General features: G+C 52.4%; 1 protein-coding gene across 3 annotated transcripts; it reads right to left on the reverse strand.

Moving 5' to 3' along the window:
* Window positions 1-1,875: 1,875 nt before the first annotated feature.
* Window positions 1,876-26,379, reverse strand: TRIT1 (tRNA isopentenyltransferase 1). 3 transcript variants are annotated; one of them, XM_073318009.2, is made up of 11 exons: window positions 26,196-26,377; window positions 14,611-14,753; window positions 13,139-13,235; window positions 12,272-12,420; window positions 10,425-10,567; window positions 9,291-9,402; window positions 8,726-8,838; window positions 7,975-8,052; window positions 5,660-5,769; window positions 5,062-5,179; window positions 1,876-2,512 (listed from the first exon to the last, which is right to left on the reverse strand). In XM_073318009.2, exons 1-11 carry the CDS (start codon window positions 26,352-26,354, stop codon window positions 2,364-2,366), a joined length of 1,371 nt encoding a protein of 456 aa, XP_073174110.2. In that variant the 5' UTR covers window positions 26,355-26,377; the 3' UTR covers window positions 1,876-2,363. The 3 variants fall into 3 exon arrangements, with proteins under 3 accessions (XP_073174110.2, XP_073174109.2, XP_073174112.2); XM_073318008.2 differs by having other exon boundaries at window positions 12,272-12,468; window positions 26,196-26,376; XM_073318011.2 differs by lacking the exon at window positions 5,062-5,179 and having other exon boundaries at window positions 2,379-2,512; window positions 12,272-12,468; window positions 26,196-26,379.
* Between the last annotated feature and the right edge of the window lie 207 nt (window positions 26,380-26,586).

Genomic DNA, 26,586 nt, shown 5'->3' on the forward strand with positions numbered 1-26,586 from the left:
GGCCTCCATGGGCCAAACAGTGACAGGGAAACGAACCTTGCACCTGACCCTTCGAGATGCTGAGCCCTTTCTACTCCAGGAATCAAGGGGGCATCTCTCAGGCTTAGCCCTTAATGAAGAGAAGGTTAAAGAGTGACTTGAGTTTAGTCTGTAGCATGCACGCGGGGAGCAAATATTTAATCAGGGGCTCTTCAGTGTAGCAGACAAAGGTCTAATATGATCCAGTGGCTGGAAGTTGAAGCTTAAAAATTAATCCTGGAAATAAGACAACAATTTTTAACGGTGAGAGCAATAAAAAAATTTACCCAGGCTCGAGGTGGATTCTCCATCACGGAAAATTTTAAAATTGCGAGTGGAAAAAGCTGCTCCAGGAATTATTCTGGGGACAGTCTCTGGCCTGGGCTATGCAGGAGGACACACTAGATGACCACAATGGTTCCTGCTGGCCTTGGAATCTAGGAATCTATGACTCTTTGCATTTCCACCAGTGGATTCATTTCCCAGCTCTGTCACGGGAGGGATGAGATAGTGAAACAGAACCTACGGTCACGAGGGCCATATCATCTGACCCCTGCCACGAGAGAGCCTGAGAGGAAGTCTGAGCATCGCAAACACAACATCGAGGAGAAGGAAAAAGCTCTCACCGGCACAGCTCTCACCTGCAGCTCAGCATCCATTGCTAATGGGATCGTCAGTGGAATATGCAGACTAGCAGCCGCTATTTGGGTCGCATAACACTGTTAATCTTTGGAGATGGGGCGTTAATATTAAACCGATTAGGCCCATTAAATCCATTTTTAACAGTGTGGTCATCTGACAGCACATGCTCCGTGAGGCAGACTGTATGCCCCCCCCCCCCCCCCGTAATCCCTGCCTCATTCACAGAGTTTGCCCTAAGGATCCCAACCCTGGCTGGGAAGACAGGGAGAGTGGGAGGGAAGAGTCCTTACAAAACAGCAGCGTCTGAAGGTTTCAAAGCCAGCGTCCAGCTCTTGCTGATTCCAGGGCAAAAGAGCGACACATTATTTGCAACTTCTCCTTGGATTTATGTTGACTGAGCTTCCCCCAGTGGGTCAAACAAATCAATGATACTGCTTTTCAGGGTATTACAGAAACAATTAAACATAGGGGGACCCAGAGAGCATGTCCCGGCAATTCAACCTAATCCCCAACCAAAGATCCATCCCCAGAGCCTGCGATAGGGAATCTGTCCAGAGATACTTTTTTAGTAACCCAATCCATTCCCAAGTGGGCAGAGCCCTGGGGCATTCATCTCATCTCAGCCACATTAAGTGATTCTGTGGCAGCTGCAGGAACATCTTGCGCTTTGAAGGTTAGAAGCCCCATGGGAGAAACCTTAGCCAAAATATAGGCTGCTCCCTTTGCAACAAGAATCCCACAAGCCCAGAATGGTTTTTACACAAGGAAATAAGGCAGCGTGGCTGGATCTCTCTTTGATCCATCAGAATGAAGCTCAGAGGCATTCGTTACCACATAGAAACCCACAGGACTACATCTGCTCCGAGTACGGCACTCATCCCCAGGCACCAGTGGACGTCAAACCACAGTATAAACCCCTGGGAATCAGGGTTTAGCTAGGATAGACTCACCTGTTGTCAACTCCAGGGATCTTAGTTCTAGCCCATTGTCAAGATCATTTCAAAGGTGCTCTCTAACAGGTGCTGGTGCTTTCACTGCCAGCAGTATGCAGAGAGATAAGACTACCTTCTGCCCACCGCATACAAAAGCCAGGTGGAGACTGAGGCTCTGGAGAAAAGGGCTGGACCTGGAGTAACATGCAGGCCCACGGGCAGTCCAGGGAAGCCTGGAACAGATCGGAGCTACCAAACCAGAGGGCTAATCATTTTCACCAGAAAGAGGGGGGCCAACGTTTCTACTTTATTTAGATGTTTAAAAAAAAAAATCGCCTTCATAAACAATAAATAAAGATAGCAAGAATTCCCTAGCGTGTGGCTCTATGCTTTTGGCCCAGGCTGGAATGGACACAGTATTTCTGTCCCTGAGAACACCTCGCTCAAATGCCAGCAAACTAGATCAAATCCCAAGGCTGGGATGCTGCATCACGGCCTAGAATTAAAAACACAACTCAGCTTGGTTGCTCCTGGTGAGCTTGCTTGGAGGTTCAGCCATTTTCAGGTTGGGCTGGAGAAGTTTGGGGATCCTCGCCCCATTCGTGCCGTGTGAAGAGGATACGCTCTTGCCTGCAGCAGGATGCTGAAAGCAAGACACCCAGCTTATCCCCAGATCCTTCCTGCACTCTGCTCCGTTCAGTCTTGATTCCACTGGGGGCAGAACAACTGCTGACCCTGCTCCCCAGCTGGCTGGCAGATGCAGAACTGAGCCTACGTTCTGTCCTGTCCCAAGTTCTGTGTCCCGTCACTATCTCCTTGAGTCCCTGTGACATTAACTTGGCTTTCCACAGCACTGAGCTTCGAGTGCAGCTTCCGTCTTTTCTTCAGGTGGTGAAGGTGGGACTTCGACTTTGTGTGAGCTGAGGGCAAAGACAAACAGAGCATGCGACTCAGGGGGATCTTGGGGAAGCAAATACCCAACTCATCCAATCCTGTGATGTGCTGAGCACCCTCAACTCCCATTCACTACTATGGGGGAGATGAGGATGTTCATTACCTCATAGGATCCAGCAGCCTCTGTTCCAGTCACTCATAGAAGTATTCCTTTCAGGCCAAACCAATTCATACTCATTCTTAGCACTAGAGGGAAAGGCCTTGGTCTGTTTAAAATCCTGCCACCTACTCGAATAATCCAGATGGATAAACATTATATCATATTATACACACGCACACTGCCCTGTAAAGAGAGATGCAAAACCATTTTTGTGCCTAAAGACTCACAAATGGGTGACCTCTACATTGCTGACGAGTCTAGCCCTCAGTGAGGAACAGCTGCTGTGAGCCTCATATCACAAACCGGTTTTCGTATCTCGTTACGTCGTGAAGTTGGACAATTGTCTGCAGCACCACGAAGCGGTGCCAAAAATGTGTCTTTACATACAATATGCCATAGCTGGGTGTTTTGTGGGTCTATAGACTGGATGAAGTTAACACCTACGGAGTTGTGCAAAAACACAGGTAGGCCCTGATCCTGCAAACACTCACGCTTGTGCTTTCCTTTAAGCACACAAGCAGTCCCGTTGCTTAGGCCTGGCCTACGCGCAAAGTTTTACTGGCATTACTAGGTCCATACGAGGTATGATTAATTTACAACACAGTTACAAAGCAGTAGTGTACATGCAGTTATATCGGTGTGAGGTGATTCACCGAACCAGAATAGCAACGGCCGTATAAGCACTTTTATCCCGGTATAACAGCCTCCACACTAGGGGGTTTTCGCAGCCCTAGCCATGCCGGCATAGTTACGACAGCAATACTTCAGTGTAGACAAGGCCTTCGCTAAGCATGTGCATATGTGTTTGCAGGATGGGGGCCCTAGGACATTTTCCAGACTTTTTTTCCTTTGGCCTCCTTTGAAAGAAAATTATATGCACATTTGGTACTTTATCGCAGTGTTATTGGAACACCATCAGGTTGCAATGAAATCATAGTTCTCTGAAATTTTGTTACAAGTGATACCAAAGTTTAACTGAAACAGTACACATCTCTCCTGTCATTTGTGAGAGTCTTTCGTTTTAAACAACTTGAAAGTGCAATTGTAAAAAAAAAAAACACACACAAAAACTGAGAGGACCATCAGGGCCAGGAGCAGTTTCTGAAACTATTTCTAACTCATCTTTAGAAACTGACTAGATTTCAAGTTGACTCCGGGCCCCCGGTGTTTTCATTTCCTGCCTCATGTGTTTAAATGTGTAGCTTTAAGGTTGCATTTAATGGCAACATTTCAGTTCAGTTCTACATGCGCCCTCCCTCCCCGTAACACTGCTCTTGCACCATTTATGGGTTCATGCCAAGTATGGCTGGATATAGGGGATGCAGCATTGATCTAGGATAAATAAATATTAACAACTGGGAACTTGGGCGACACCCCCAGGAAAGGAATCTATTGCCCCGTAACTGTACCTTACAAAAGGACCACTCTTGGTCATAATGATTCCTGTGCCCTAGCAGCATGGAGTGAGCTCTCAAATCTTCCAGACTCTCTCTCCTTGGTGTGTATGCATGTCTTTTAAAATGTTTTCAAACTAGTACAATACACAGATCTACTAAAAACCAGATAACTACATTTATGATCTAAGCATATTAAAGAGAATTACTAATGCAAAACACCAACTTCCCTACCTACGTTATAAACCGCTCCCTGGATCAATAAAACTAAATGAATCTTTAAAACCTACTTCTCGCTATTAATACTGCATTTGCTTTCAGCATTTCACTCAGTTTGCACAATGAAGATAGACGTGTCAGTTTCATGTTTGTTGCTAGTCAGTTTCTAGCCAATCTCACTTTGAGGTTCTGAGCTTCCGGGAAATGTTAATTTGTTTTAAAATATTTTGATTCCAATGGGATTAAAATTCAATTTTCAAACTCATGGAAATGTTCCTGTCAACATTAGATCTGGGAAAAGCTTTAGTTTTACAAAACCTAAATGTTGGCGCAAACCCAACTTTTTAAAAACTTTCCAGGATATATTATTGTTTGTTTTAAAGAAAAAAAATAGATTGTAAGAGAAACAAGATTCTCGGTGCAGGTTCGCTAACCCTCCTGAATTGCTAACAAGAACCAGCAGCTCAGAACGAACACGGAAATTCAGAAGTGATGCGCTAAGAAGAGTGTTTTGACGGAGAGGGCTCCCACCACCCAGTGCCAGAAGAGAACGTGAGTTTTCCTGTTTCCCTCCCCCCAGCCCAGTGGTAAGAGCTGACAGATGGCTGCTTACACCCCTCCAGGCTTGCAAGCGGCTGCTTTTATCAGAGGGCTGTAAACAGTCCTAGGAAGCCTGAGATCATGTAATGAAGGTCATATGACCAAGAGCAGGTATCTATGGACTCATTTTGTTCCCTTGACACAAACTGCAATTCCACATTGAAGTTATCCCATATATATTTCCCCCCCCTCTGGATCCTACCTGCCCATTCTCTGTCCCCAATGATGACTCTGTTGCAGAGCTCACACATGTGATGACTCCGTTTGTCCTCATTTATCTCACTCTCCATCATTACAGGGTCTGCCAATGGCTGCTGCCCCTGAGGTTAAAAAGGTGTCAGGTCAGTTTCTATTCAGCGAGGTTTCTCTCGTCACTGCCACTGTCATGGGATTTGTAGGCTTTCCTACTGACCTTCAAGGGTCAGAGCTACGGAGTCAGTCTCCTCCCAGTATGAGACAAGGGGCATGCTGTGTGTTTGGGGGTTCCTCAGTAACAGCGGGACACAATCGGAAACCTGGAGTTAGAGACATAGCAATAACCCTTGGCCAGCCTGAGAGGGGCAAGCCTGGAGGCTAGAGGAGTAGGGAGAGAGGGAGCTCTAGTTTAGAAGCATGGAGACCGCAATCTCCCTGGGTGGAGCTCTGGGGAGAAGAACTCTAGCGACAGTGGCAGCTTGTGGAAGGGACAGGCTGCAGTTCTGGCAAAAGTCCCCATCCAGGGCAGGACAGAGAGATCAGACACACACCAAAATAAGTGGCTCCTAAGCAACTGCTCACACAGGCCCATGGATGAAGCTCACCTGGATGACGCTCTCCACAATCTGAAGGGCAGGTTTCAATACATTCTCATCCCACCGTGAGAGATCAGACACCTCCAAACCATACACTGGGGGCACATTGGGTCCAGGGCCTGGGGAGAAACACAGAGCAGAAGCAATTAGCTGCCAGCAGTATCCTAGCCAGTCACGTTACTCCTGAGCGGTGTGGCTGCAGGACCCTAACATCCCTGGGAGACGTCCCACATTATCCTCACCAGCTTGTCCTTCCGAGACAGATATTCTGAGACAGAGTGGTCCTGAGACAGGATTACCGGAGCCCTTGGTTTGCTAGGAACTGCACATCCTCAATCCCAGCGTCCAGCAGGGCAGTTTGCAATCCAGGGGCAGGAAAGAAACCCAACATCTAGAGCTTGGCAAGAGCCAAGCAAATTGTGCTCCCATCATAACTAGAACCCACTTCCCACCTGCCCGGTCCACTGGAAAAGTCCAGGCTCACTCAGCCAGCGGAAGAGTCAGACGGAGACCCAGATGGCTTCAGCACACAGCAATTACGTGAGGTGCAGCTGTTCTTCTAGGGAGACTCGAGCCTGGTGCTTGGATCGGGTATTTGCTTTTGAGGGTCTCAGCCTGGTTGCTTTATTTACAGCTGTCACGGAAGGACAAGAGGTGGACGCGCACGTAGCAATGGGTGTGCTTCATCTGAACACCTGCATTTGGTGTGGGACTATTTTAAAACCAACCCATCTGCCTCCTTAAACCAACGTGAGGGCGTTTGGTGCTTCCAGAGGCCCAGCCGGCACTCAGAGCGCAGAGATGTCTGCAAGCCAGACAGCGCACACTCCCCAGCGATGTCGCTCACCTGCCAGCCGGCAGAGCGAGCACCTAATCACTCAGACAAAGTCATCAAAGGCTGCGGCATCCGGCAGGTGCTGCCTTTTATTGCTCCAGCCACAAAGAAGGCTCTTAAGAGGCCGATCGAAGGCACACCTGTCCCATCTGCTGCTCGGCAGAAAGGTGAGACGCGGATGCTGCGCACCTGGCCCCGGGAAAGCCCTGCACCCAGTTCAAAGCCAGTCTTTTGGCCTGGTTGGGTTTCTTTTTCTTTTTCTTGCCCCTACCAGCCACCTTTCAACAAATGCTCGGCTCCCAGCTGCTGATCCTGGCCCTGCTCCAGGGCGAGGGAAGTCCCTTTGGCTTCTTGCCATCGTGGTGTGCACGGCAGGCCTGTAACAACCAATCGGCTGCAGCTCCTAATCTGGAGGGCAGCTGTCCGTTGGGCTTTTCGCTCCAGCCCGGCGCGCGTGTGGGCTCATGGGGAGAGGTAAACACGATGGGCAGATCCCCTGTAGCCCCTTTCAGGAAAGAGCTGGCCGGTAGGCAGCCAGGGATCTGACTGCCAGCAACAGCTAGTGCAGGAGGAGGGGACGTGTGGAGGGACAGGTGACGCGTGGGGCTTTGTTCTGCTGGGATTTTAGCCAGCAAGGAGGGAGCTTTTCCTGGGAGGGGTGGAGACTTCCCTGTCACAGCTGGACAATTAGGGAGCAAGCACACCGAAGAGGGCCTGGGAAGGGAGCTCAGGAACGTCCACTTCAGGTGGGAGGGGGAATGAGCACAGACAAGGCCGGGGCAGCAAGGTCTTGGGCAGGCCTGGTCCTGATGGGCCGGGAGCGAAGCAGGAACAGCACGTCCCGATGTGCCCAGCCCTCTCGGCAGCCTGAAGACAGGACACACCCAAAGGTTATTCACTGAAGAGGCTGCTGGACAGATCCCGGTAATTTGGGGGGGCGGGCGGCCTCACACTCAGGCGGAGAATGTCCACGTGACTCAGCAGAGGGAATTCACACGGGAACGGTTCCCTCGGTGGCCCTTGGAGAGCCATGTTACGTAACTGTCCTTGGATATGGCCTGCGCCCGGAGACGTTGCTATTTATCCAGCTGCCCCATCGTGTACGGCCCCCTCCCTCCAGAGGGCTGCCTTGGCCGTAGAGCCACAATGGCAGAGGAGAGCTGTTCACAGGGAGAGGGGACTGCAGGGAGCAGGGTCAGAGCGTGCCCTGTACGCAACGCACCCCCCCTTGGGAGAACTCGGAGCCCCCCACGGGCTGGACAGCACCTGACAAACCAGAGTTCGCCTGGCCACCAATGGCAGCCAGGCTCCCTTCTCCAGCCAGGAGGGCAGAGGACACTGCTCCGAGGGATGGAGGAGAAAGGGGAGGGCTGGGACACTCCCCAGAGCAGATCCGGGAGTGGGGCGTGAATGGGGCGGAGGGATGAGAGGGGAGGGGATGCTCCCAGGGCAGCTGGGGGTGGGGCGAAGAAGGGGTATAAACACTTACGTCTCAAGAAGCGGTTTCGGACCCACTTGTTCTGCTTCCGGGCGTATCTCTTTGTCACTAGTTTCAGGGCCTGGATCCCTTTCAAATTAAGGTAACAAAGCACCTGTGAATTAGACTCCATGGATGTTAAAGAAGCCAGTGGGAACTAAGTGGGGCAGGGTGTGGGAAGGTGCGAACCCCAAGGGAGGAGGGGGGATGGCCGGATTAACGGGAGGGTGACCACTAGGCTGAAGATCAGGGAGGTCTCTCAGCAGGGGGAGGACTCTCCAAAGGGAAGTGATGGAAACACCATCATGGGGGACAGTTAAAACTCAACTGGGCCAAGCCCTGAGGAACAGACTCTAGGGACGATCCTACAGAGGGTTCCAAGGGGATGGACTGGAGGCCTCAACAGATCTTCTCCATCTTTGGATCCAACCAAGGGACAAGTGAGCAAATCCCTGGCTCACCAAGCAAAGGCAAAGGAGTCTCCATCTCCCTCAATCTCTAAGCATGGGAGACACTCTGCAGCCCAGCTCCAAGGAGCCCTTCCCCAGGGAGACAGCCTGGTTCAGCTGGCCAAGGGGCACCAGACCCTGCTCAAGACTCTGCCAAGTGACACCAGCACCTCCCGAGTTGCAAGGCTTGTCAGGCATGGGTGGCTGGGACCTCCTGGGCCATTGCACAGTGCTGCTAGGGGTAGACACGAGACTCCCCTTCATGGGCTACCAGGTGTGAGCAAGTGACAGCCTCCTGGGCATGCCATTCCCACCTTTCTCCAGCAGCAAGGCGCTGGTCTCCTGAGGGCAGTTCCCCTCCGTGATAAGGTACTCGTGGAACTCCTTGAAGCCAATAGATTGGAAAATGCCGTGCTGATAATCCTGGCTAGAGAAGAAGGTCAGACAGCAGGTCAACACCTGTCGGTTGCAGCAAGGAGCTGCCCCCCTCTGTGCTGTGTCCCCACAACATCAGCTCCCATGTGTTTAGAACAGCAAAGCCATTGCCAGCCACATGGGAGCGACCCCAGCAATGGCCTGGATCAGTGGGGTGGGGTGGGGGATGTCCAGGTGCCCACACGAGGAGCTTGGCATCAGAGGTTACACCTGGGAGGTACCATCACACCAGCCCAATCCTGGATGTCACAGGCCACTAAACACCCTCTAACTACCCCCACACCAAGCCTTTCAGCCACAATCGGCCCAAGGACTCAGCTCTCAGGGGGACTCACGTATTACAGGCCACAGGCAGTGAACAGGAGGATTGAGGTGCTCCAACGCCCAAGGCCCCTGCAACAACAGGGGATTGATTGAGTGCGAAGCAGCCAGCCGAACACTCACCAGTTCTCAGCCACCTTCTCCTGGTTGTAACGCCGGTGGAAGTCCCGCAGCTCCTCCAGGAGCCCCGCTGCTACCATGTCATCCACCCGCTTGTCCAGCCGCTCATCTAGAGCTGGCAGAGATCATAACAGCGATTCAAACACCCCGAGCCGCATTCGCAGGATGGAGAGCCCTGGCACTGAGAGCGCACGGCTTCCCAGCCACATACACCCACAGTAGCAGGCTGCATCCCGGACCTCCCGAGGACCATGCGAATGGCTCCATCGCCAGGCACCCTAAATCCTTGCGGGGGAGAAGGGGTAGTGCAAGCCCTACACTCCACCCCAGACATCTCCATACTCACAAACCTGCTGCCCCTCTCACTGTGTGACTCCCACCTCGAATGCCCCCTCCCTGCTGGAGCAGGGAGCACCATTCACAAAGCTCCTGAAGAGGGACTGGCAACCAAGGACCTGAGCACTGAACTCGCGCTCTGATCCCTGAGGGCAGCACTGGGCCATTCCATGCTTGCCAAGGGCTAGGTCAATGGACAGGAGCTGGGGACAGGATTCCTGGGTTCTATTCCCAATGTCGCCACAATCCCACTGTATGATCCTAGACAAGCCACTTCACTTCTCCCTGCCTCAGTTTCCCCATCTGTAAAATTGGAATAATTCTACTGACGGGAGGTTACAAGAATTACAGGGTAGTAATGGGCAGATCCTGCTCTCATTAAAGCTAAAGGCAAAACTCCGATCATTTTTGACGGATCCGGCCTCCTGTTGGGTGACGCACCGAGAACTCTTAGGAGTCCTGCACCGTCAGAATCCCATTCTGCTGGGCCCATGGGCGTGACCCAGGGCACGAGGAGGTGGACCCCAAGGAAAGAGGATTGCTTTGGAGGGTACGAGTGGGACTTGCCAGGGCTAAAGGGAGGGCACCATGACGATCGGGGCAGGGGGGCTCACATTAACACCACACTGAACACGCTGCTCAGCTGGGGTCTCTCCTTGCTGAGGACCCCTCCCAGGCTCAGACCAGGCACCGCTCAATGAGGAGACTGCATTTGGGACGAGAGAGACCCTGCCTGCGTTTCGCCCCAGGACGGCTCTGCCCATTCAGCCAGACGGCCCCTGGTCAGAACCCTCTCTTTACCTGCCTGGTCTGCATAAAGCCACAGGATACAGGAGTTTGGGTACTTCAGGGCCCCCCCCAACGGGCCCCCGCCTTCCTCCTCTCGCTGCCGATGCAGGAACTCGCTATGGGGGATCCCAGTTTCTTCAAATACTTGCAGGCTCCTGTACAACAGATGGACAGAGACAGCTCAGAAGCCAGGTTCGGAGCAGATTTCCATCTGCCCAGTGCCCTCGCGGATACAGCCAAAGGGAACCATGAACGCACAGGAAAACCCAACCCTCCCACCTGGGGAAAAAGTATCTGCCCCTTTCAGGAGCATGATGTACTGAGTATGCCCAGAGCCGACTACCAGCTCCTGGGGGAAGAGGCCAGGGGGTGGGTGTAAGACATGGAGCACCTAGCTGGCTGACCATAAGAACCACCCCCCACTAATGACGCTGAGACAGCCCCTACGGGGCTAGGGGAGAGGTGCTGGCATGCGTCCTGCCTCTTCCCGTCTAGAGTCCCTGCAGGGAAGGGGTTGGTACCACGGATCAGAAAGGTCACAGAGCAACAGAAGCAGCCGGCAGAACAATGACTGCGTCTCTCCCGTGCGAACGGGGTGGGCGTTGGCCCGCTTCACCTGCGGGCAGGGCTGGGTTGGGAGAGTCTGTTCGAGGCGACAAGTCCAATCTCGCCGCGCCCCGTTCCCACAGCTCCGCGGTATGTTACTCAGCCAGCACGGCAGCTTTCTTTTTAAATCGCTCCAGAGAAGCTGCTGCTGCTCTCCCGGCCTGCGTGGGCTCCCCAGGTTGAGCCGGCAGCGCGCTGTGGGCCCGTGGGCAGCGTTTTACCGGTTGCCAAAGGCCACCCTATTCAGGGCCGCCGGAGGCGTGAACGACGATCGCCAGGCTGGGTCCTGGCCACCCTCGCTGATGCCTCTGATTGCAGCAGGGATGCTCCTGTTAACAGGCCCTAGGTTTGCAAGTCAGGGCTGGGCCTTCACTGCAGAGGGCCTGGGCTTCGGCTCCCATATTGGTCCCTTCAGAGCCCGAGCTGGGTGATGTCCAAGGCATAGTGCTAGGTCTCTCCAGCCACTCGGGGGTGGGGAACGGGAGCCTGCTCGCTCTGGCTTTGGGCAGCAAGTCGCTTCTATTGCCTGTTTCCAGATGTCTCCCTGCCGACTGAGCAGCGTGTTTCATAAGCCCCCAAATAAACGCAAACCGCCCCGAGGAATTGCACCCACTAGCTGGATGCCCTGGTGTCACAGGGAGCAGCTGGGAAAGCACGTGAGTCACTTTCACTCCCGCTCCCTGTCAGATCACTTCCACACAGCCAAGAGCAGAGATCAGGGCCTCTCAAAGAATGGCTCTGCCCAGTCTCTCTGGATATTGGTATTCGACCCTCACGAACCACCCAGCCTTTTGCTGATCTGACAGACTCCAAGAACCAGAGACTGCTCTTCATCCAATGGCAGAGAGATGAAAACACCCTCCTCCGGCACCCCACAATCTCTCTGCATCAGCTGGAACCAAGAGGTCAGATCTAATTCCTCCTCCCTGTCTGCAATGTCACTCCATGCAAGCCCTGCCCCTCACACTCCTCTCCCTTCTCTGTCCAGCCTCCACATGTGACCTGGTGCTAGTCTAGTGAGTGGCAATGGAAACCGACGAGAGGCCAGCGAAGTTTGTTCATCGGGTGGCAGACAAGAGGCGACTGTGTCCACTTCCCCGCGAGGGGCCCAGCCATGGCAGATCTGCAGAGAGGCACAAACCTCAGCTGGACTCTAACTGCAATGGCAAGAGAGGCCGCAAACGGCACGAGGCGACCGTCTACAGCGGCCGCAGCGCCCCCGAGGTCAGCGCTCTCCAGCTAGACAAGCTCACCTGGCCACTTTGCGCTTATCATGGGGATGCAGCTTGGCAGCCATTTCCGGGTCCACGTGGCTCAGCCGGCAATGGAGCTCACGGCCATCCAGCTGCTCCAGTTCCACCTTCCGGTCGGCTGCTCGCCCAGGGGAAGGGCTGGTCTTCTCCTGTGGGGCACAGATCAGCCCGCCCAAGTCAAACCTCTGCGAATGTTCCTGCAGGACAAAGCAAGACCCTGCTCAAACCTGCTGCATCTGGGACCCTCCGCTCCCTGAGGATGGTGGGATGGATCAGAAAGGAGCCCAAATCAAAACCAGGCAGCCCAAATCTCCCCGAGCTCTGGGGCAGTGCAGGGTCAGACCCGAACGTCATGTCTCAGGCCCAGCTTCAAGCAGAGCTGCTGCCTACAAGCGTACCAAAGGACTCACAAGTCTACCACCTCGCACGGGGCACCGGCTCCCCGCCATTGGCTAGGGATTGCCGCAAGAGCCTTCAGCAATAGAAAGAATAGGAGGACTTGTGGCACCTTAGAGACCAACAAATCTATCTGAGCATAAGCTTTCCTGAGCTACAGCTCACTTCATCGGATAGAGTAACGCCCACAGCACCGGTAATCTGCCTCCAGGCACCTGCTTGGTGCTGACTCAGCTAACAAGCCGCTAATGCAAGGAAAGCATGTCCTCACCTCTGGGCGAGTGCCTTAGGCTGCTCCCGAGGGAGGGCATTACCTGGATGCACTTGGTATGTTGCTCTGCAGGAAGGGGGTTACATAGGCCTAGTGTAGCATCCAAGGGAGGAAGGCGAATTTGCTTCCAATCACAGCAAACCCAGCCGTGAGGAGGGGACCTGCCTCGCCCAGGAATTGCTGCCCCCCAGAGCTCCTACCTTGGTATCGACAAGGACCTTCCAGAGCAGGGACTCGATGTAATAGTTGGTGCCTCCCACAACGATTGGGATCTTCTCTCGAGCAAATATATCTTCAATGTGCACGGTTAAGGAGCGCGAGGCGAGACACAGAGGGGCCTAGAAAGCTCTGCAAAATCTCAGCATTCGATGGAGGGAAAGGGAGCTTCTCACAGGCCATCTACACCATGGAAACAACCGTGTCTTGCTGCTACCCACACGTCTCCTGAAATCCAGTCTGGTCTCGTAGCGTAGACAGGACTGAACCAGGCTGAGCCGGAGCCCTGCTCCTACTGGGTCATAGCAGGTCTCAGGGACACCGATACATTCGTTCGAGCCTCTCTGCAGTACAAACTAAACTTATTCTTTAATCTGACAACGGACAACAGCGCTCTGACTGCGTCTCTTGATGTACCTGGGTATAAAGCAGACCAGCACCTACTCTCACTCCTGGGCTCCCGGCATGATTTCACTGATCTATTTCAAACCTGACCATCTTGGGTTTGGGATTATATCACGGGTGGGCAAACTTTTTGGCCTGAGGGCCACGTCGGGGAATAGAAATTGTATGGCGGGCCACGAATGCTCACAAAACTGGGGTTGGAGCACAGGAGTGGGTGAGGGCTCTTGTTGCGGGTGTGGGCTCTGGGGTGGGACCGAGGGGTTCGGAGGGCTGGAGGGGGATGAGGGGTGCGGGAAGGGGTGCAGGTTCTGGCTGGGAGTGCGGGCTCTGGGGTGGGGATGAAGATGAGAGGTTTGGGATACAGGAGGGTGCTCTGTGCTGGGATCAAGGGGTTTGGAGAGGGGGATCGGGGCAGGGGCATGGGGAGAGGCTCAGGGGTGCAGGTTCCGAGCAGCGCTTACCTCAAGCAACTCCTGGAAGCAGCGGCATGTCCCTTCTCCAGCTCCTACACATGGAGCGGCCCCAGACCGGGAGCTCGCGGGACAGCTTAAAACGGCTCGCGGGCCGTCGTTTGCCCACCCCTGGATTAGATCATCATCCCCCTCTCCACTTCTCCCCACTAGCCACGTCCGCCCCAGGCACTAATGCTGCAGGTGGCATGCAGCGAGGTAGAGGGCTCTACCCGACAGCTGCCCGGGGAACCCCAAATTCGAGTGGCTTTGATCACGCCAGCAGCACTGTCTTCATCAAAGGTTGGTTTCCGAACTGCTCCTCTTGCTGGCTACGGAGTCTGGCCTGACACACGACGCCCAGACGTCCACACATGGACAAAGAGGGGTTTGGACAAGCTAATGCTTCTCCTACAGCATTAGCTCAACTTCCCACCGCCTTTAACATTCTCTCACCAGCTTCAGTTTTTAAGGAAGTCACTCCTGGAAGACAGCGAATGGCTGATCCAGGCAATGGCCCGGGCCCAGGGAAGGGGCCAGGGAGAGAACGGAAGAGCCCGGTGTGTATTTGTCTGGCCAGTCGGACTGCTCTGTGAAAGGATATCAGGGCCGCTGCTTTGTTCCGGAAGTCCACCACAGTGTAGTTAGAGACCAAGGGATCCACAAAGCTGATCATGTGGTGTCTGCACAAAGCCTGCTCCTGGGGAGAGATCTTGTTTGTGATGATGTCCAGCCCCTTGTACACCTGGGACACAGAGAGCAGGAGATAAGAGTCCGAATCCCCGCTCGTTAATCTCAGAGCTGTCCCCACCCCCGCCACATAGGAGAAGGGAGGAATTTGCTCTCCCTCCTCAGCCCCATGACCACAGACCACTTCAGCTAATCCTTCATACTCTGGAGACATCCCCTTCTTCCCTCTGACCCAGGCCGAGACAGGACACAGGCCATGCGAAGGAAGGCCAGCTTCAGCCCTGGCGTAAGCGGACTTGCCAATCAGGGCAGCATCTGCTTGTGCTGGGGCCAAATACAGCCCCACGTGCGTTGCTGACACAAGCGTGTTCCAATGACCCAGTGATCGGAGAGCCAGGGCAGAGCCACTGATCAGGGTAACCTCGCCAAGTCCAGCTCCAAACTGCAGCCCTCAGACAACAGCCTGTTTTCATGAACCCCACCGGGCACTTCTGCTGGTAAACGTTCAGGTGCAGCTCTGTCCAAATGCAGGGTCCCTAACAGAGCACAAAGTCTTGTTTGGGGAGGAGATCCTTCTGCAAACACCATGGAGCCCCGTAACAGTCGGAGCTCTCACACCCAGTAAAAGCTGAGCTTATCACCCCTTTCCCTGCTCGGTGACACGTCCCTCCAGGTACCCGAAGGAAAAAAGTTATACATCAGCTCAGGTCAACAACCCCCAAAGAGAGGACACAGCCACTCCCTGGAGTTGAATTAGTTCTGCCACAGGATTACAGGCCTTTGTAATAGAATCAAAATCTCCAGATTTACAGGTAAACTGATATTTACCAAATCTCAGCACCCAGACAATGGGAATTCTGGGCTTCAAAGGGTCCCGAGTGCAAGCCCCAAGAACCAGTGAGAAGACAACAAGGGAGGGGAGAGCAGTAAGGGAGCGGCACAGAGGAAATGCCCAGAGAGCTGGAGGCTGAGATTTTGCTTACACTAGGATCCCCAATCGCATTTGAACACAATTGTAAATTGTAAAGTAGACCAGTGACCACACGGCCATCCTTAGTCTAGGCTACAATCATGTTAACAGGAAACCCCACTTTTCATCAGCAGATTTCAAAATATTTTACAGCAGACGGTCAGTATCCTCCCCACTTCACAGCTGCGGAAACTGAGGCACAATGCACTGGCGTGACTTGCCCACAGTCAGCCAGCAGGTCAGTGGCAGAGCTGGGAATAGAACTCAGGTCTTCTCTGGCCCAGTGTAGTGCCCGATCAGTTAGCTCCCCAATTCTAAAAAGATACACAGTTCCCTTTGGAGGAGAGACAGGGTCTAAAGCACAGGACTGGGAGCCAGGAACTCACGACTCTGACCCTGTGCGTGGCCTTGGACAAGTCCCCTTCACCTCAGCATCCCCATCAGTGAAATCAGGGACAATACTCCCCTACCTCCTAGTACCTAATAAGTGAGGCATAATGGGTGTTTGGAATATGCAGTGCCTATGCCCTGCAGGGCTAAGCTAGCAAGGGTGGGTAGCCCCTGGGGAAGAGAAAATCCTGCCTGTGTACAGGAAGGGCAAAGCACCCGCACCAGATGGTTATTCTGGGAAGATCAAAGACACACTGGGTTCCTCACCTTCAGCTGGGGCGCTTTGGTTTTCAATGTTTGCTGAAAATTCAAGGGGCCTTTGGCAGAAATAAACGTTTGACCAGAAAGTCCAACTCGGGGAGCTTTGGGTGTTTGCATATGACCCATTCCTGTCAGCTTTGTAATGTTTCCTATCATCGGACTGGGGGTCAGGACTCCTGGGTCCCATTCCTAGCCGTGCCACTGACTTGCTGGGTGACCTTTGGGCAAGTTACTTTGCATCTTCATGCCTATTTCCCTGTAAAACGCAGACAGTGCCTCCCAACTTTTGTAAAGCACACCAATCTTTTCAGGTAGAAGGCACTGCAAAGGCTGGACAAATTATTATATTCTGTCTAATACAAAAGGAACATGAGATTATCCAGAGCCAGCTGCTCTGACTGCTGCGTTCTCTTTGGAGTGATCCCATATCAGAGTTTATCTCCCCGGTCTGAAAGGGCTGCAGGCCTACAGTGGAAATCTGATCAAAAAAGCTGGCAAGGTAGAGAAAAAGACAGAAGACAATCAGGAGTAAGAAATTCTCCATTGTGGCTGCAGCTGCTCTTTTCCACCCTGCGTAAGCGTCAGCCCTCCCCCACCCCAGCTCAGAGGCCCAGCTGACAACACTTCACATGGCAGAAACATACACTGAGGTAGCAATTCAGCTCCCTGGATGCTTCAGAGACCAAATCCACCAATGCCCTGGATTATCAGCGCAGAGAAGAGCATCCCAGTCATGTCAAGCCCACGTGCTGATCGGGTGATACCACACTGATCTCTGTGGATGTGTCTTTAACACACGCACCTCTGTCCATACCGTCTGCAGCCACTCCTGCAGCTGAGTGGACGTACAGACTTACCTGTATCCTTTCCTGCAGTGATGTAATACAGTGCACGGTGCACCCTGGAAGATCTGTGTTTTGGGTAGTTACCGAAAGAAAAGGCACAATCACCGATCAAACCCAATGCACCACACCCCTTCAGGAACAGCAAAAACCGTGCTACCACAGTCATCAAACTCACAGTGCAGATGGCACTATTGGATCTGATTATTTTCTAAGCCCCTGATAAGAACATCCCTCAGCTAGGCAGTCTAGTATCGCTGGGCTATTCAATCCCCCCTCTTCTCCTACTCCTTCCTTGCGGAACCAGGAAACAGACTTCAGGGCACTTTTCATGTGAAGATCTCAAAGCACCTCACGTCATTACATCCCCTGTGAGCTAGAGGAGTACTCCCTAGTGAAATGGAGGAACTCAGGAGGGACCTGCCCATCACACAGCAAGGGAGCAGCAAGGGAGATAGTCTGGCTCCCGGGCTGGTGACTAGCTGCTGGATCGCATTCCTTGATTTAGGAACAGAGTTTTTTTAAAAACAGGCCAACCCTTCTGCAGGGCTCTTTGTAAATCGCCACGCTCTGCATCCAGGCAGCACAAACATCAAGGTCATACCCAGGATCCACCATCTGGGGTGTGTAAATACCCAGTTATGGCCAAAACTAAGGAACTACCCAGTGTAAATATCAGAGCCTTACTTACGACTTCGAGCTCTGGATCTAAGGAATTAGGAGGGTCCCCTGAGGAGAGCTCTTTCAGAAGAGCGTGTTGTTACATCGGTGGGTGTGTCCCTTGCATGCTTCACGGGCACTGTGCAAATACAAGTCTCTTCAGTGATGTATGCCCACGGACCTGGCACTGGCCTGGCACGGCACAAAGAGCCTCGGATGCTGTTGGCAACCCGTGCTGAGAAGCAGCTGGGCCACTGCTCTGAAGAGCCTGCCTGCAAACCCCGATCAGAGTTGGGTTCTATAGCCCAGCACTCCCCCAGGACGCCCAGCGCTCCCCCAGGACGCCCAGCGCTGTGGGCGAAGACACTGCTCATAAAGCAGCCTCTCTGTTCGGAAATCAGATTTCAACGCTTTAAGGGGGACTGTGCCTTCTTTGTGTGAGACACCCACTGAGGCCCTGCTTTGTAACCACGGGGTTCAGCCCCTGGGAGGATGCACTGAGCATGGCGCAGGCTGGAGTTTTCTGCACATGCCAGGCCTCAGGTTAGAGCCTGCGCTGGAATAAGGCCCTGTCAGCCTGGCTTGGTGAGGCGAGAGCAGCCTGTAACACTGGAGAGCCAGACTCACAGAGCCAGATTCATTCCCACTTTACTTCTGCTAGCTGCCAACCGTTCAGCCCCCCCGCCCGCCAGTCTCCTGCAAGTGATGCTCAATGGATCGCGTTGGTGACTTGCTAGGGAGAGGCGGAGGGCCATGGAGAAGAACAATGTGAGGTTACTGGAGCAAAACATCTCCCTCCCTAGCTTGCAGCAAGCCAACCTGCACACCTTCAGCCTGGGGCCTCCCTCTAGTTTGTAGATGTGCTGCTTTCCTGCAGAGTGGGCCCCGGAGCAAATCCCAGAGCACACAACAGGGAGAAAGGAAGGAAGGCCCGCCCCGTCTCCCAACCACGCCAGCTCAGGGAAGGGCTGCCCAGAGACTCAGGCCACGTCTACCCTGGAAACCTTGGCGGTATAGCAATGGCAGGTAGGGAGGTGACTTTTTGCAACACGTCTGTAGGGCAAAAGCCCTAGCGTGGTTACAGTTCGACCAGCACAAGAATCCTTTTGCTGGTATCGCTCATTCAAGCGACAAGTGACACGGGGATAAGCTGGGTCTCCATGCGGAGAGTTTGCCGGCGGAGTTATACAGGTATAACCGCCCCAGCAAACCTTGCATTGTGCAGCCCTGGCCTCAGCCGGTGGGAGCACAAGCAGCTGTGGCAGGACCTGCGGACTCTGGCGAGGTAAGCTGTGCCCGGTCGCTTTTTCCGCTCCTTTTGACTCTGGCCATTCTCTCCCTGAGCTGATTGGCCGTTTGCTCCAACACCCTCCACAGCTTCTTTGGCTCAAGCTCATTCCATCTGTCCTCCCCGCACCCCTTCTTTTCCTTTCCCCTATTCTCCTTAGCCCCCCCGCCCCCCCCCCCCGTAGTCTCTAATTAGCTAATTCTCCTCCCAGGACAACCACACCCAAACAATTCAAAACAAAACCACCAAACCACGGCACTAACTTGACAGGTACCATCTGTCACCCTTGCTCCTGTGTTACAGCCCTTCTCCCTTAACCCTGTGTTGGTCCGTTTAGATCACTAGCTCTTCAGGGCAGCAATCATCTGTTTGTGCAGCACCAGGCACAGTGAGGGGCCTGATCTCAGCTGGGCTTCTGAGGTGGCCTCCTAATAATAATCCCCTGGAATGACATGGGATGCTCAGGAGATGGAGGGCAGGGAGGAAGAAGGAATTTATGTTGGCCCCTACAAGACAGTCAGCACATTGGGAAGGACCATTGCCAATATCTACTGAATTCTTTGGGCCTCATTCCTCCACTGGACCCCATGACGGGGAGAGGGGGGATTGTGGTCCTTCTAGTATCATATCACATCTCAGGGAAGCTGCAGAGAGAAACAAGATTCATTTGCTTGTTTAATTTGCCCCTTGGGGGCCATGCTTTGAAAGCACCAGGCCCCTCCCCAGCCACCCACTGGCACTCCCTTAACAGCATCAAGAAGGTAGCGGCTGCCTGCAGGCAGTCTCTGTAGGGGAGGAAGGGGCAGGAGGGTGACAAAGCTGTGCCCGAGGAAAGGGATGGAAATGCAGCCAGCTCTGAGCACAAACACAAACAGGGCTCTGAGCAGACAGAAGGAGATACCCAGGAGCCAGCTCCCTGCCGGCAAACCCCATGGCTGGCTGGAGCCTATTGATTACCTTCCATTATCTAATACAGTCAGACCCAGAGGAGGTAATTGCTTGGTGCAATTCAGGCCTGCTGTGGCTTGATACAAAGCCGGTGGAAGTCAATGGGAAGACGCCCTACCCAGGCAAGGCCCATCAGCCTTTCAGCTCCCCTGGTTCACACCTGTTTCGAAATCATAGTGATACACACAAATCTCTTGCTAATGGCAGGACTTGACTAGCTGCAGGGAGGCGGCTGGAGCCCCAGCGCCCTACATGGGCAGAGCTGGGATTTTCAGGCCATGCTCAATCCTTCAAGGTTCTCCTGAGAATAAACACGGAGGGAGAGGCTCCCTAGATATCTGGAAACAAGAGGAGGAGGAATGTGGTGTCCCTGTGTGGGCTGGGAGCGGAACAAAGGGAGCCTTTTACACACACAGAGAAAAGAGAAAAGAAAGATTCCACCAGCTGGCTGGCTTCAGGGCCTCGCAGCTGAGATATCCTCGCACTGTAGACTCCTGTCTATTTTCTGCAAGGTTTCAGATAAGACTTTGTTACTGTCTAAGGCCCCAAAACAGATTAGCAGCAGCCTGGAGCACCAGTCCTCTGGGTGCAACACCAGGAAGAACAATACTGCTAGAGCACTCAGCTGGGGCCCACGTAAATACCTAGATAGATTCATCCCTAGATCTTAAAGAGGTGGGAGAGTAACGAGGTGGGGAAACTGAGGCAAAGAGAGCTGATGTGAAAGTCATCATGCCAATCACTATTAAAAACACACAGTAAATGACAATCCCTGTCCCAAAGGGCTTCCAGCCTAGAAGATAAGACCTCACAATGGGCACATCAGGGTGGGGGTGATGGGGTAACACAATAACAGGATGTGTGCCATTTCTAGCCTATCAGGAGTGGTGGGCAGAACTCACCAGCGGCCTAGCCTCGATGAGGTTGTTGGCATTATGAAAGGAAGGGTGGTCCAGTGGTTTGCACTATCACCTGGAATTCATAAGATCTGGGTTCAACTCCCTGCTCACCCCAGATTTCATAGGTGACCATGGGCAAGTCACTTAGGCCCAGATCCTCAAAGGTATTTAGGGGTGTAACTTCCACTGATTTCAGTGGAAGCTGGGCCCCAGCCTCCTTCTTCCCCATCTGTACAATGGGGAAAAGAGCACTTCCCTACTTCAGCAGGGTGGGTGAGGATAAAGTTACAGATTGGGAGGTGCTTGCTCAGACCCCATGGTAACAGGGCCATCTGAGTACCTAAGATAGATACAATTCTGAAGAGGGGCATGAAGTTTTTGGCTGGGAATTTTCCCCACATGCGGTACGGGGAGAAAGGATACTCAGCAGCCTGATGTGAAAGGCCCACTTGTTTCTTCAGCTGTCTCCCATTAGCTGGCACTGCAAACAGGGTTACAACAAAGCACTCCCTTCGCAAAGCACCTGGTAGGTGTCTGTTTTCTCCGGGGCAGCCGTAGAGAGCTGCCGTTACTCTTAAAGAAGGTTCATTAGGATTATAAAACCAAGGGAAATGACAACACAGAATGAAAAAAGTAAAAGCCCCTTTAGATGATCCTGACATCCTGAGCCACGCAAAGAGGGGGCTGTGAATCCATAACTCAGCTACCAGGATCCACAGGCACCAAGAACACTTGGGAAATACAAGGGTCCCTGTGAGCCAGGCCTTGGCCACACTATCACCAGAGCAGGTGGTCTCGGGGCACTGCTTTGACTCAAACAGCTGCCTAAACACTGGCAGCATTCGTTAGATGTTTGCTGGGTGCCTTCCGTGACTGGATAGACGCGTTAATGTGTGTCTGTCAATTAGGAACGAGGGACGGGGACAGAGAAACCCAAACTCAGCCTTAAGCAGCAACTCACCAGGATCCTTCAGCCTGAATGCTACAGCCAGCTCTGGGACACCCAGCGGGGAGGCACGTGCCACAGGAACAATACCAGAAAGAAGGGAGACGCATCCTTCCAACTGCTAATGCCTACGAGAGCCACCATGCCGTGTGCGACACAAGGTCCAATCAACACTATGCCTTCAGGCTGCCCAGTACCTCCGAGACGCACCCTTTGCCCCAGTGTCTGGCAGCCTCAAGGGGCCACGCGGAGAGCAGGCCGCATTACAGGATAAAAGCAGCAGAGCCGCTCCGCTCTCCCTCCGTAGTCCCGCTAGGATGAGGTTCAAAGGAAAGCAGGCCGACAGCGAGCGCCTGGATTCCACTGGCTGCCTGGCGTCAGAATTTTCCGAGTAGACCCATTCCCACAGGGGCAACGGAGATAACCAGAGCACAAACTATAGTTCAGGTCCCAGAACATCTAGAAGCCTCAAACTGTGGCAGCCAGTCCCAGCCAATTCTGCAGAGAAACAGAGAAGTCAAGACAGAGCCAGGATCTCTTGTTTTCCCATTGACTTCCATGAGCAGAAACATCTCGCCTTGGCCATAAAAAACCTGCCGTATTCCTAAAACAGGGGTGCCAATGGTTTCCCCCTCCCACAACACTCAGTTTTCCTCCTGTGACCCCCATGACTCAGACTCATTTCTGCTACGCCGGCCAAAATGAGTCCCAGGACCCAATAGCTCGTTCAAGTTCACTGTGCCCTAAATCGGCATTCACATCCAGCGCACATTCATTTGATCATTGCACGTTACCCTTGCAAAGCTTTCCTCATGGCCAGCTGGGCTAGAATCATTCCAGTGAGAGCTCCGGGCTTGTTTAGACTGGAAACATTTGTACTAGTGCAATGACATCCGTATACACTACGTCTACACATACCCGAGCGAGCACCCAGCAAGCTAGCCTGAGCACAAATCGCAGTGTAGCCAAGACTGCAGAAGTCACGGCAGAGCTACCTGGACCAGCCAGGCTACCGCAGCTATGCTGCTATTTATACTCCTACTAGCCCAATGAGAACTAGCGCAAGTAGGTGTGTGCGGGCAGAGGAATCAAACCCCTGGCTCATGGTGGAAACGTAGCCTTTGGGACACTCGTAGAAACCCCTAATGAAGACACTATACTAGAGAGATTTATCCCCAATAACTTAACTTGCACTAACCTAGACAGGGCCTTAGATTCCAGAGAAAATAGGTTACCTCCTCCCTCTACGATCTACCATGGAGTCAGAACCCCAAATGTTATAACAACCGTTCTAAAGGACTAGCAGACCATTCACCAGGAATATGCTTGGCCTCCTAAAAACTGTTCTAAGTCACCTTGTGACTCCAGCAGATATTTCCACACCCATGTGGCTTTCTAACATAGCTAGGTCAAACGCTTGAATTGATGGTAGCTCAAAGACACCATGACATGCTGCACAAAGCTTCACAAGTGTTACGTTCATTTGGTCATGCCAACTTAGTTCAGGCCTAAGACTCCCCAGCCCCACCTCCCTGCGTTTTAAAAACTCCCGTATGAGCAAAAGCATTTTCATTATTTGTTTTAAATTCAGTAGAAAGAGTTTCTAGACTATCCCCCCTTCCCTGTTCAGAACCCAAACAGCAGCCGTGAGCTAATACACAAGAACCAGAAAGTAAAAACAACAAGTCCAGTTTCAACATCTAAACTGAGTGAGGTGCAAAAAGACAACAAACAATAGCAAAGATGGGAGGGAAACACATCCACAGTTTTAAAAAATTATTTCAGGATTAAAAGGTAAAAACCAACACCTTAAATTTGGCACCAAATTAAAATACTGTAAAAAAGAAGCTTATCAGAATATTGCCACAATTTAATACAAAACGATGAAAAAATTTAAAGTAATTTAAAGCAGTGTTTTAAATCCAAACATCACAACACTAGGAACCTCAGTGAAAGAGACTCTAAACAAAAGCAAAACTTACTTCATTGATTTTCCTTGTACAAGCTAACAGAAATCCAAAAAGTAAATAAAACACAGTGACAGGTACAATGGAAGCATTAACATCTTTCATTTGTAATAAACTAAGATGTTATAAGTAAGATAGCTAAAGAAATGAATTTGCTTACATGGGATTTTTAAGATGACATTGTCCCTTTCATGATCTCTGGTGTCATTAGCGACTAATAAGGAATTGTTTTTAATATTATTTATCTTTAGGCTAAAAAGGACTCGTCTTTTGTTGGTAAATGTCAGTAAACACTGATTTTACCACACACACACAAGAAAAAGTATTTCCAATGATAACAGAAATTTACATATAGGCAAAAGAAGAAAAATGCTGCTTGAACACTTGTCAGACTTTGATTTAAGGATATTTACTTTGTAGAATTTGACATGTGATGTTGGCAATGTGTGTTTTAACAGTTATAAACTTTAACTTTTTGAATCTCAACATCTACTGATATTAAATAATTATTGTCTGACCCTCCCTCAAAAAATGTATGTGAAAATTTAAATTGATAAAAATTGAAAATAAAATTACTTAAAACCTATAATTTTCCGCAATATGAAAATGCAAATAGATGAAAATAGAAAAACTGCTTAAAATAAGCATATTATCTGTCAAAATTATAAAAATATAACATTTGAATTCTGCCATGCCTATTTATCCAGCCAGTCCCTTTAATAAGCAGTGATATAAGCCCACCAACTGAGCTTCCAAATTAGATCATTATCTTCATTTGGACCCTCCTCCTACAATGACCTCTCCAGTGACAGACCCCACCCCCCCACAGAGTAACAGGGCTCCATGCAAATGCAGGAGACCACCTACACAGAGCTCAGTGCAGGAACAGGGCCTTGAGCTACTATCCTGTTTTATTTAACATTGTAAGACCCTGACCTTGCACTGGGATTCACTTAAGGAGGTCTCACGTGCTCTGCAGAGCCTTATTCACTTCGATGAGACACAACAAACGCCCAAGAGTCCATGCTAGCGGATCCTGATTGGAAGCAGTGCTTATAAGAGCAAGCATGACAGGTTTCAGAGTAACAGCCGTGTTAGTCTGTATTCGCAAAAAGAAAAGGAGGACTTGTGGCACCTTAGAGACTCACCAATTTATCTGAGCATAAGCTTTCGTGAGCTACAGCTCATGTGAGGTTCAACTTCCATTCTGCATTCCCTGAGCTCATTACTTCTCATACTGATTCCTTTTGGGTTTCAACTGTCCAGGCCCAGTCTCATTCCAAAGGTGAAATTATTTTTGGCGGGGCGGGAATTGAACAAAATCAGTCCCACCATTTTTGAGTATGCATGCGTTAAAAAACAAAGGAACAGCTCGCACTCCCCCTCCCCCAGGATCTTGATGAGAAATCTTAGTCACTCAAAAAACTGCAGAGGGTAGAAAAGTCAAACTTGGCTTGTTTTTAGAGATCGCACCAAGATCCGGTGAACAGAGAACAAAGACGGCCCAAACAGTTTTAAAGTTATGTGTTGACTCCTATCCTAAGAGTTTCCAGTCCCTGTTTTGGGCTAGGCCAGGGGTCATTCTCAAGAGCACATCTGGGCAGCCACTGGAGGCTGAGCAATTCCTTCCCAGCTTGTAAACATTAACCCAGAGCCTCTATTCAGCAGGCAAGTTCATTTTTTTAAAAAGACACTTGCCGTATATTTCACAGACAGGGAAATTTCATTTGATTGAACAGAAAGCTCTCCAGGTTGTTTCACCTAGCACATCTTAAGTAAGCAGTGGCGGCTCTTAGAAAAAAAACCTGCAATTACACGGTCCAGTCAGCCTGGTGGGATTATTTCCCTCTGGGGTGTGTGTGTGTAACTGGGGGCGGGCGGGGGGGTGTTGCACCCACCTCGGTGAGTTAGGGGGAGCCACACCAGGGTCTCCCGGCTGCAAACCAGAGCGAAGCGTGGCGTGTACGGTGCTTAACAAACAATAAGGGGCCCCAGCGGCGGGGAGAACTAGGAGCTGCGGAGCGAGAGCAAACCCCCCCCCACCTGGAGTGGGTCTTTGGGGGGCCTGCCCGAGTTCACCCCACAAAGCCCAGAACCAGGGCAGTAGCTGGGGGTCTCCTGGCTCCCCTCTGCGATGCAGCGTCAGTGAGCTCGCTCCTTCCCCCCCCCCGCCCCATCCCCTCACGGGGCCCCGGCTCTCCCGGCCCCCCGTCCTGCGGGAGGCCCCGGCTCCGCAAGGCCTTGATCGCTCCCCTTCTCCCCGCCGCCGCGCCGGCCAGGCCCCGATCCCTTCCGGGCCCCGCTCCCGGCCTCCCCCCGGCGCTACCTGCATGGAGTCGGCGCCCACGATCTCGCCGCCCAGCCGCAGGCCCAGCTGCAGCGCCAGGTCGGACTTGCCGGTGCCCGTGGCTCCCAGGATCACCACCAGCGGCAGCGCCCGGCGGCCGGGCCCGCAGAGGGAGCGCGCGGCGGCGGCCGCGGCCATGGCGGGCTGTGGGGGGGCGGGAGCAGGGGAGGGCCCGAGGGGCAGGGGGAGGGGGCAGGGCTGAGCCCCTGGGCCCCGCGGGTGGGGCTCTCCCAGCCAAGCCAGGCCCTTTCCCCACCGGGCCCCCCCTCGCTGCCCGCTCCCGGGCTGAGCCCCACACAGGAATATCCCCCCCCCACTCGTAATTAACAGGGGGCCCCTTGGGCGGCTGGGGACCTAAAGCGGGGGCGGA

The sequence above is a fragment of the Lepidochelys kempii genome, chromosome 19 (genome assembly GCF_965140285.1).
Source record: "Lepidochelys kempii isolate rLepKem1 chromosome 19, rLepKem1.hap1, whole genome shotgun sequence".
Lineage (NCBI taxonomy): Eukaryota > Metazoa > Chordata > Testudines > Cheloniidae > Lepidochelys > Lepidochelys kempii.

Excerpts from the sequence above, each read along its gene's own strand:
- TRIT1 (XM_073318008.2), bottom strand. The coding sequence starts at position 26,354 with ATGGCCGCGGCCGCCGCCGCGCGCTCCCTCTGCGGGCCCGGCCGCCGG. Across the intron at positions 13,236-14,610 it reads AACAAAGCAGCGGCCCTGAT|TGAAGATATATTTGCTCGAG; the intron begins ATCCTTTCACAG and ends AACCGTGCACAT. Across the intron at positions 12,469-13,138 it reads AGGTCCTTGTCGATACCAAG|GAACATTCGCAGAGGTTTGA; the intron begins GTAGGAGCTCTG and ends TTTGTCCTGCAG.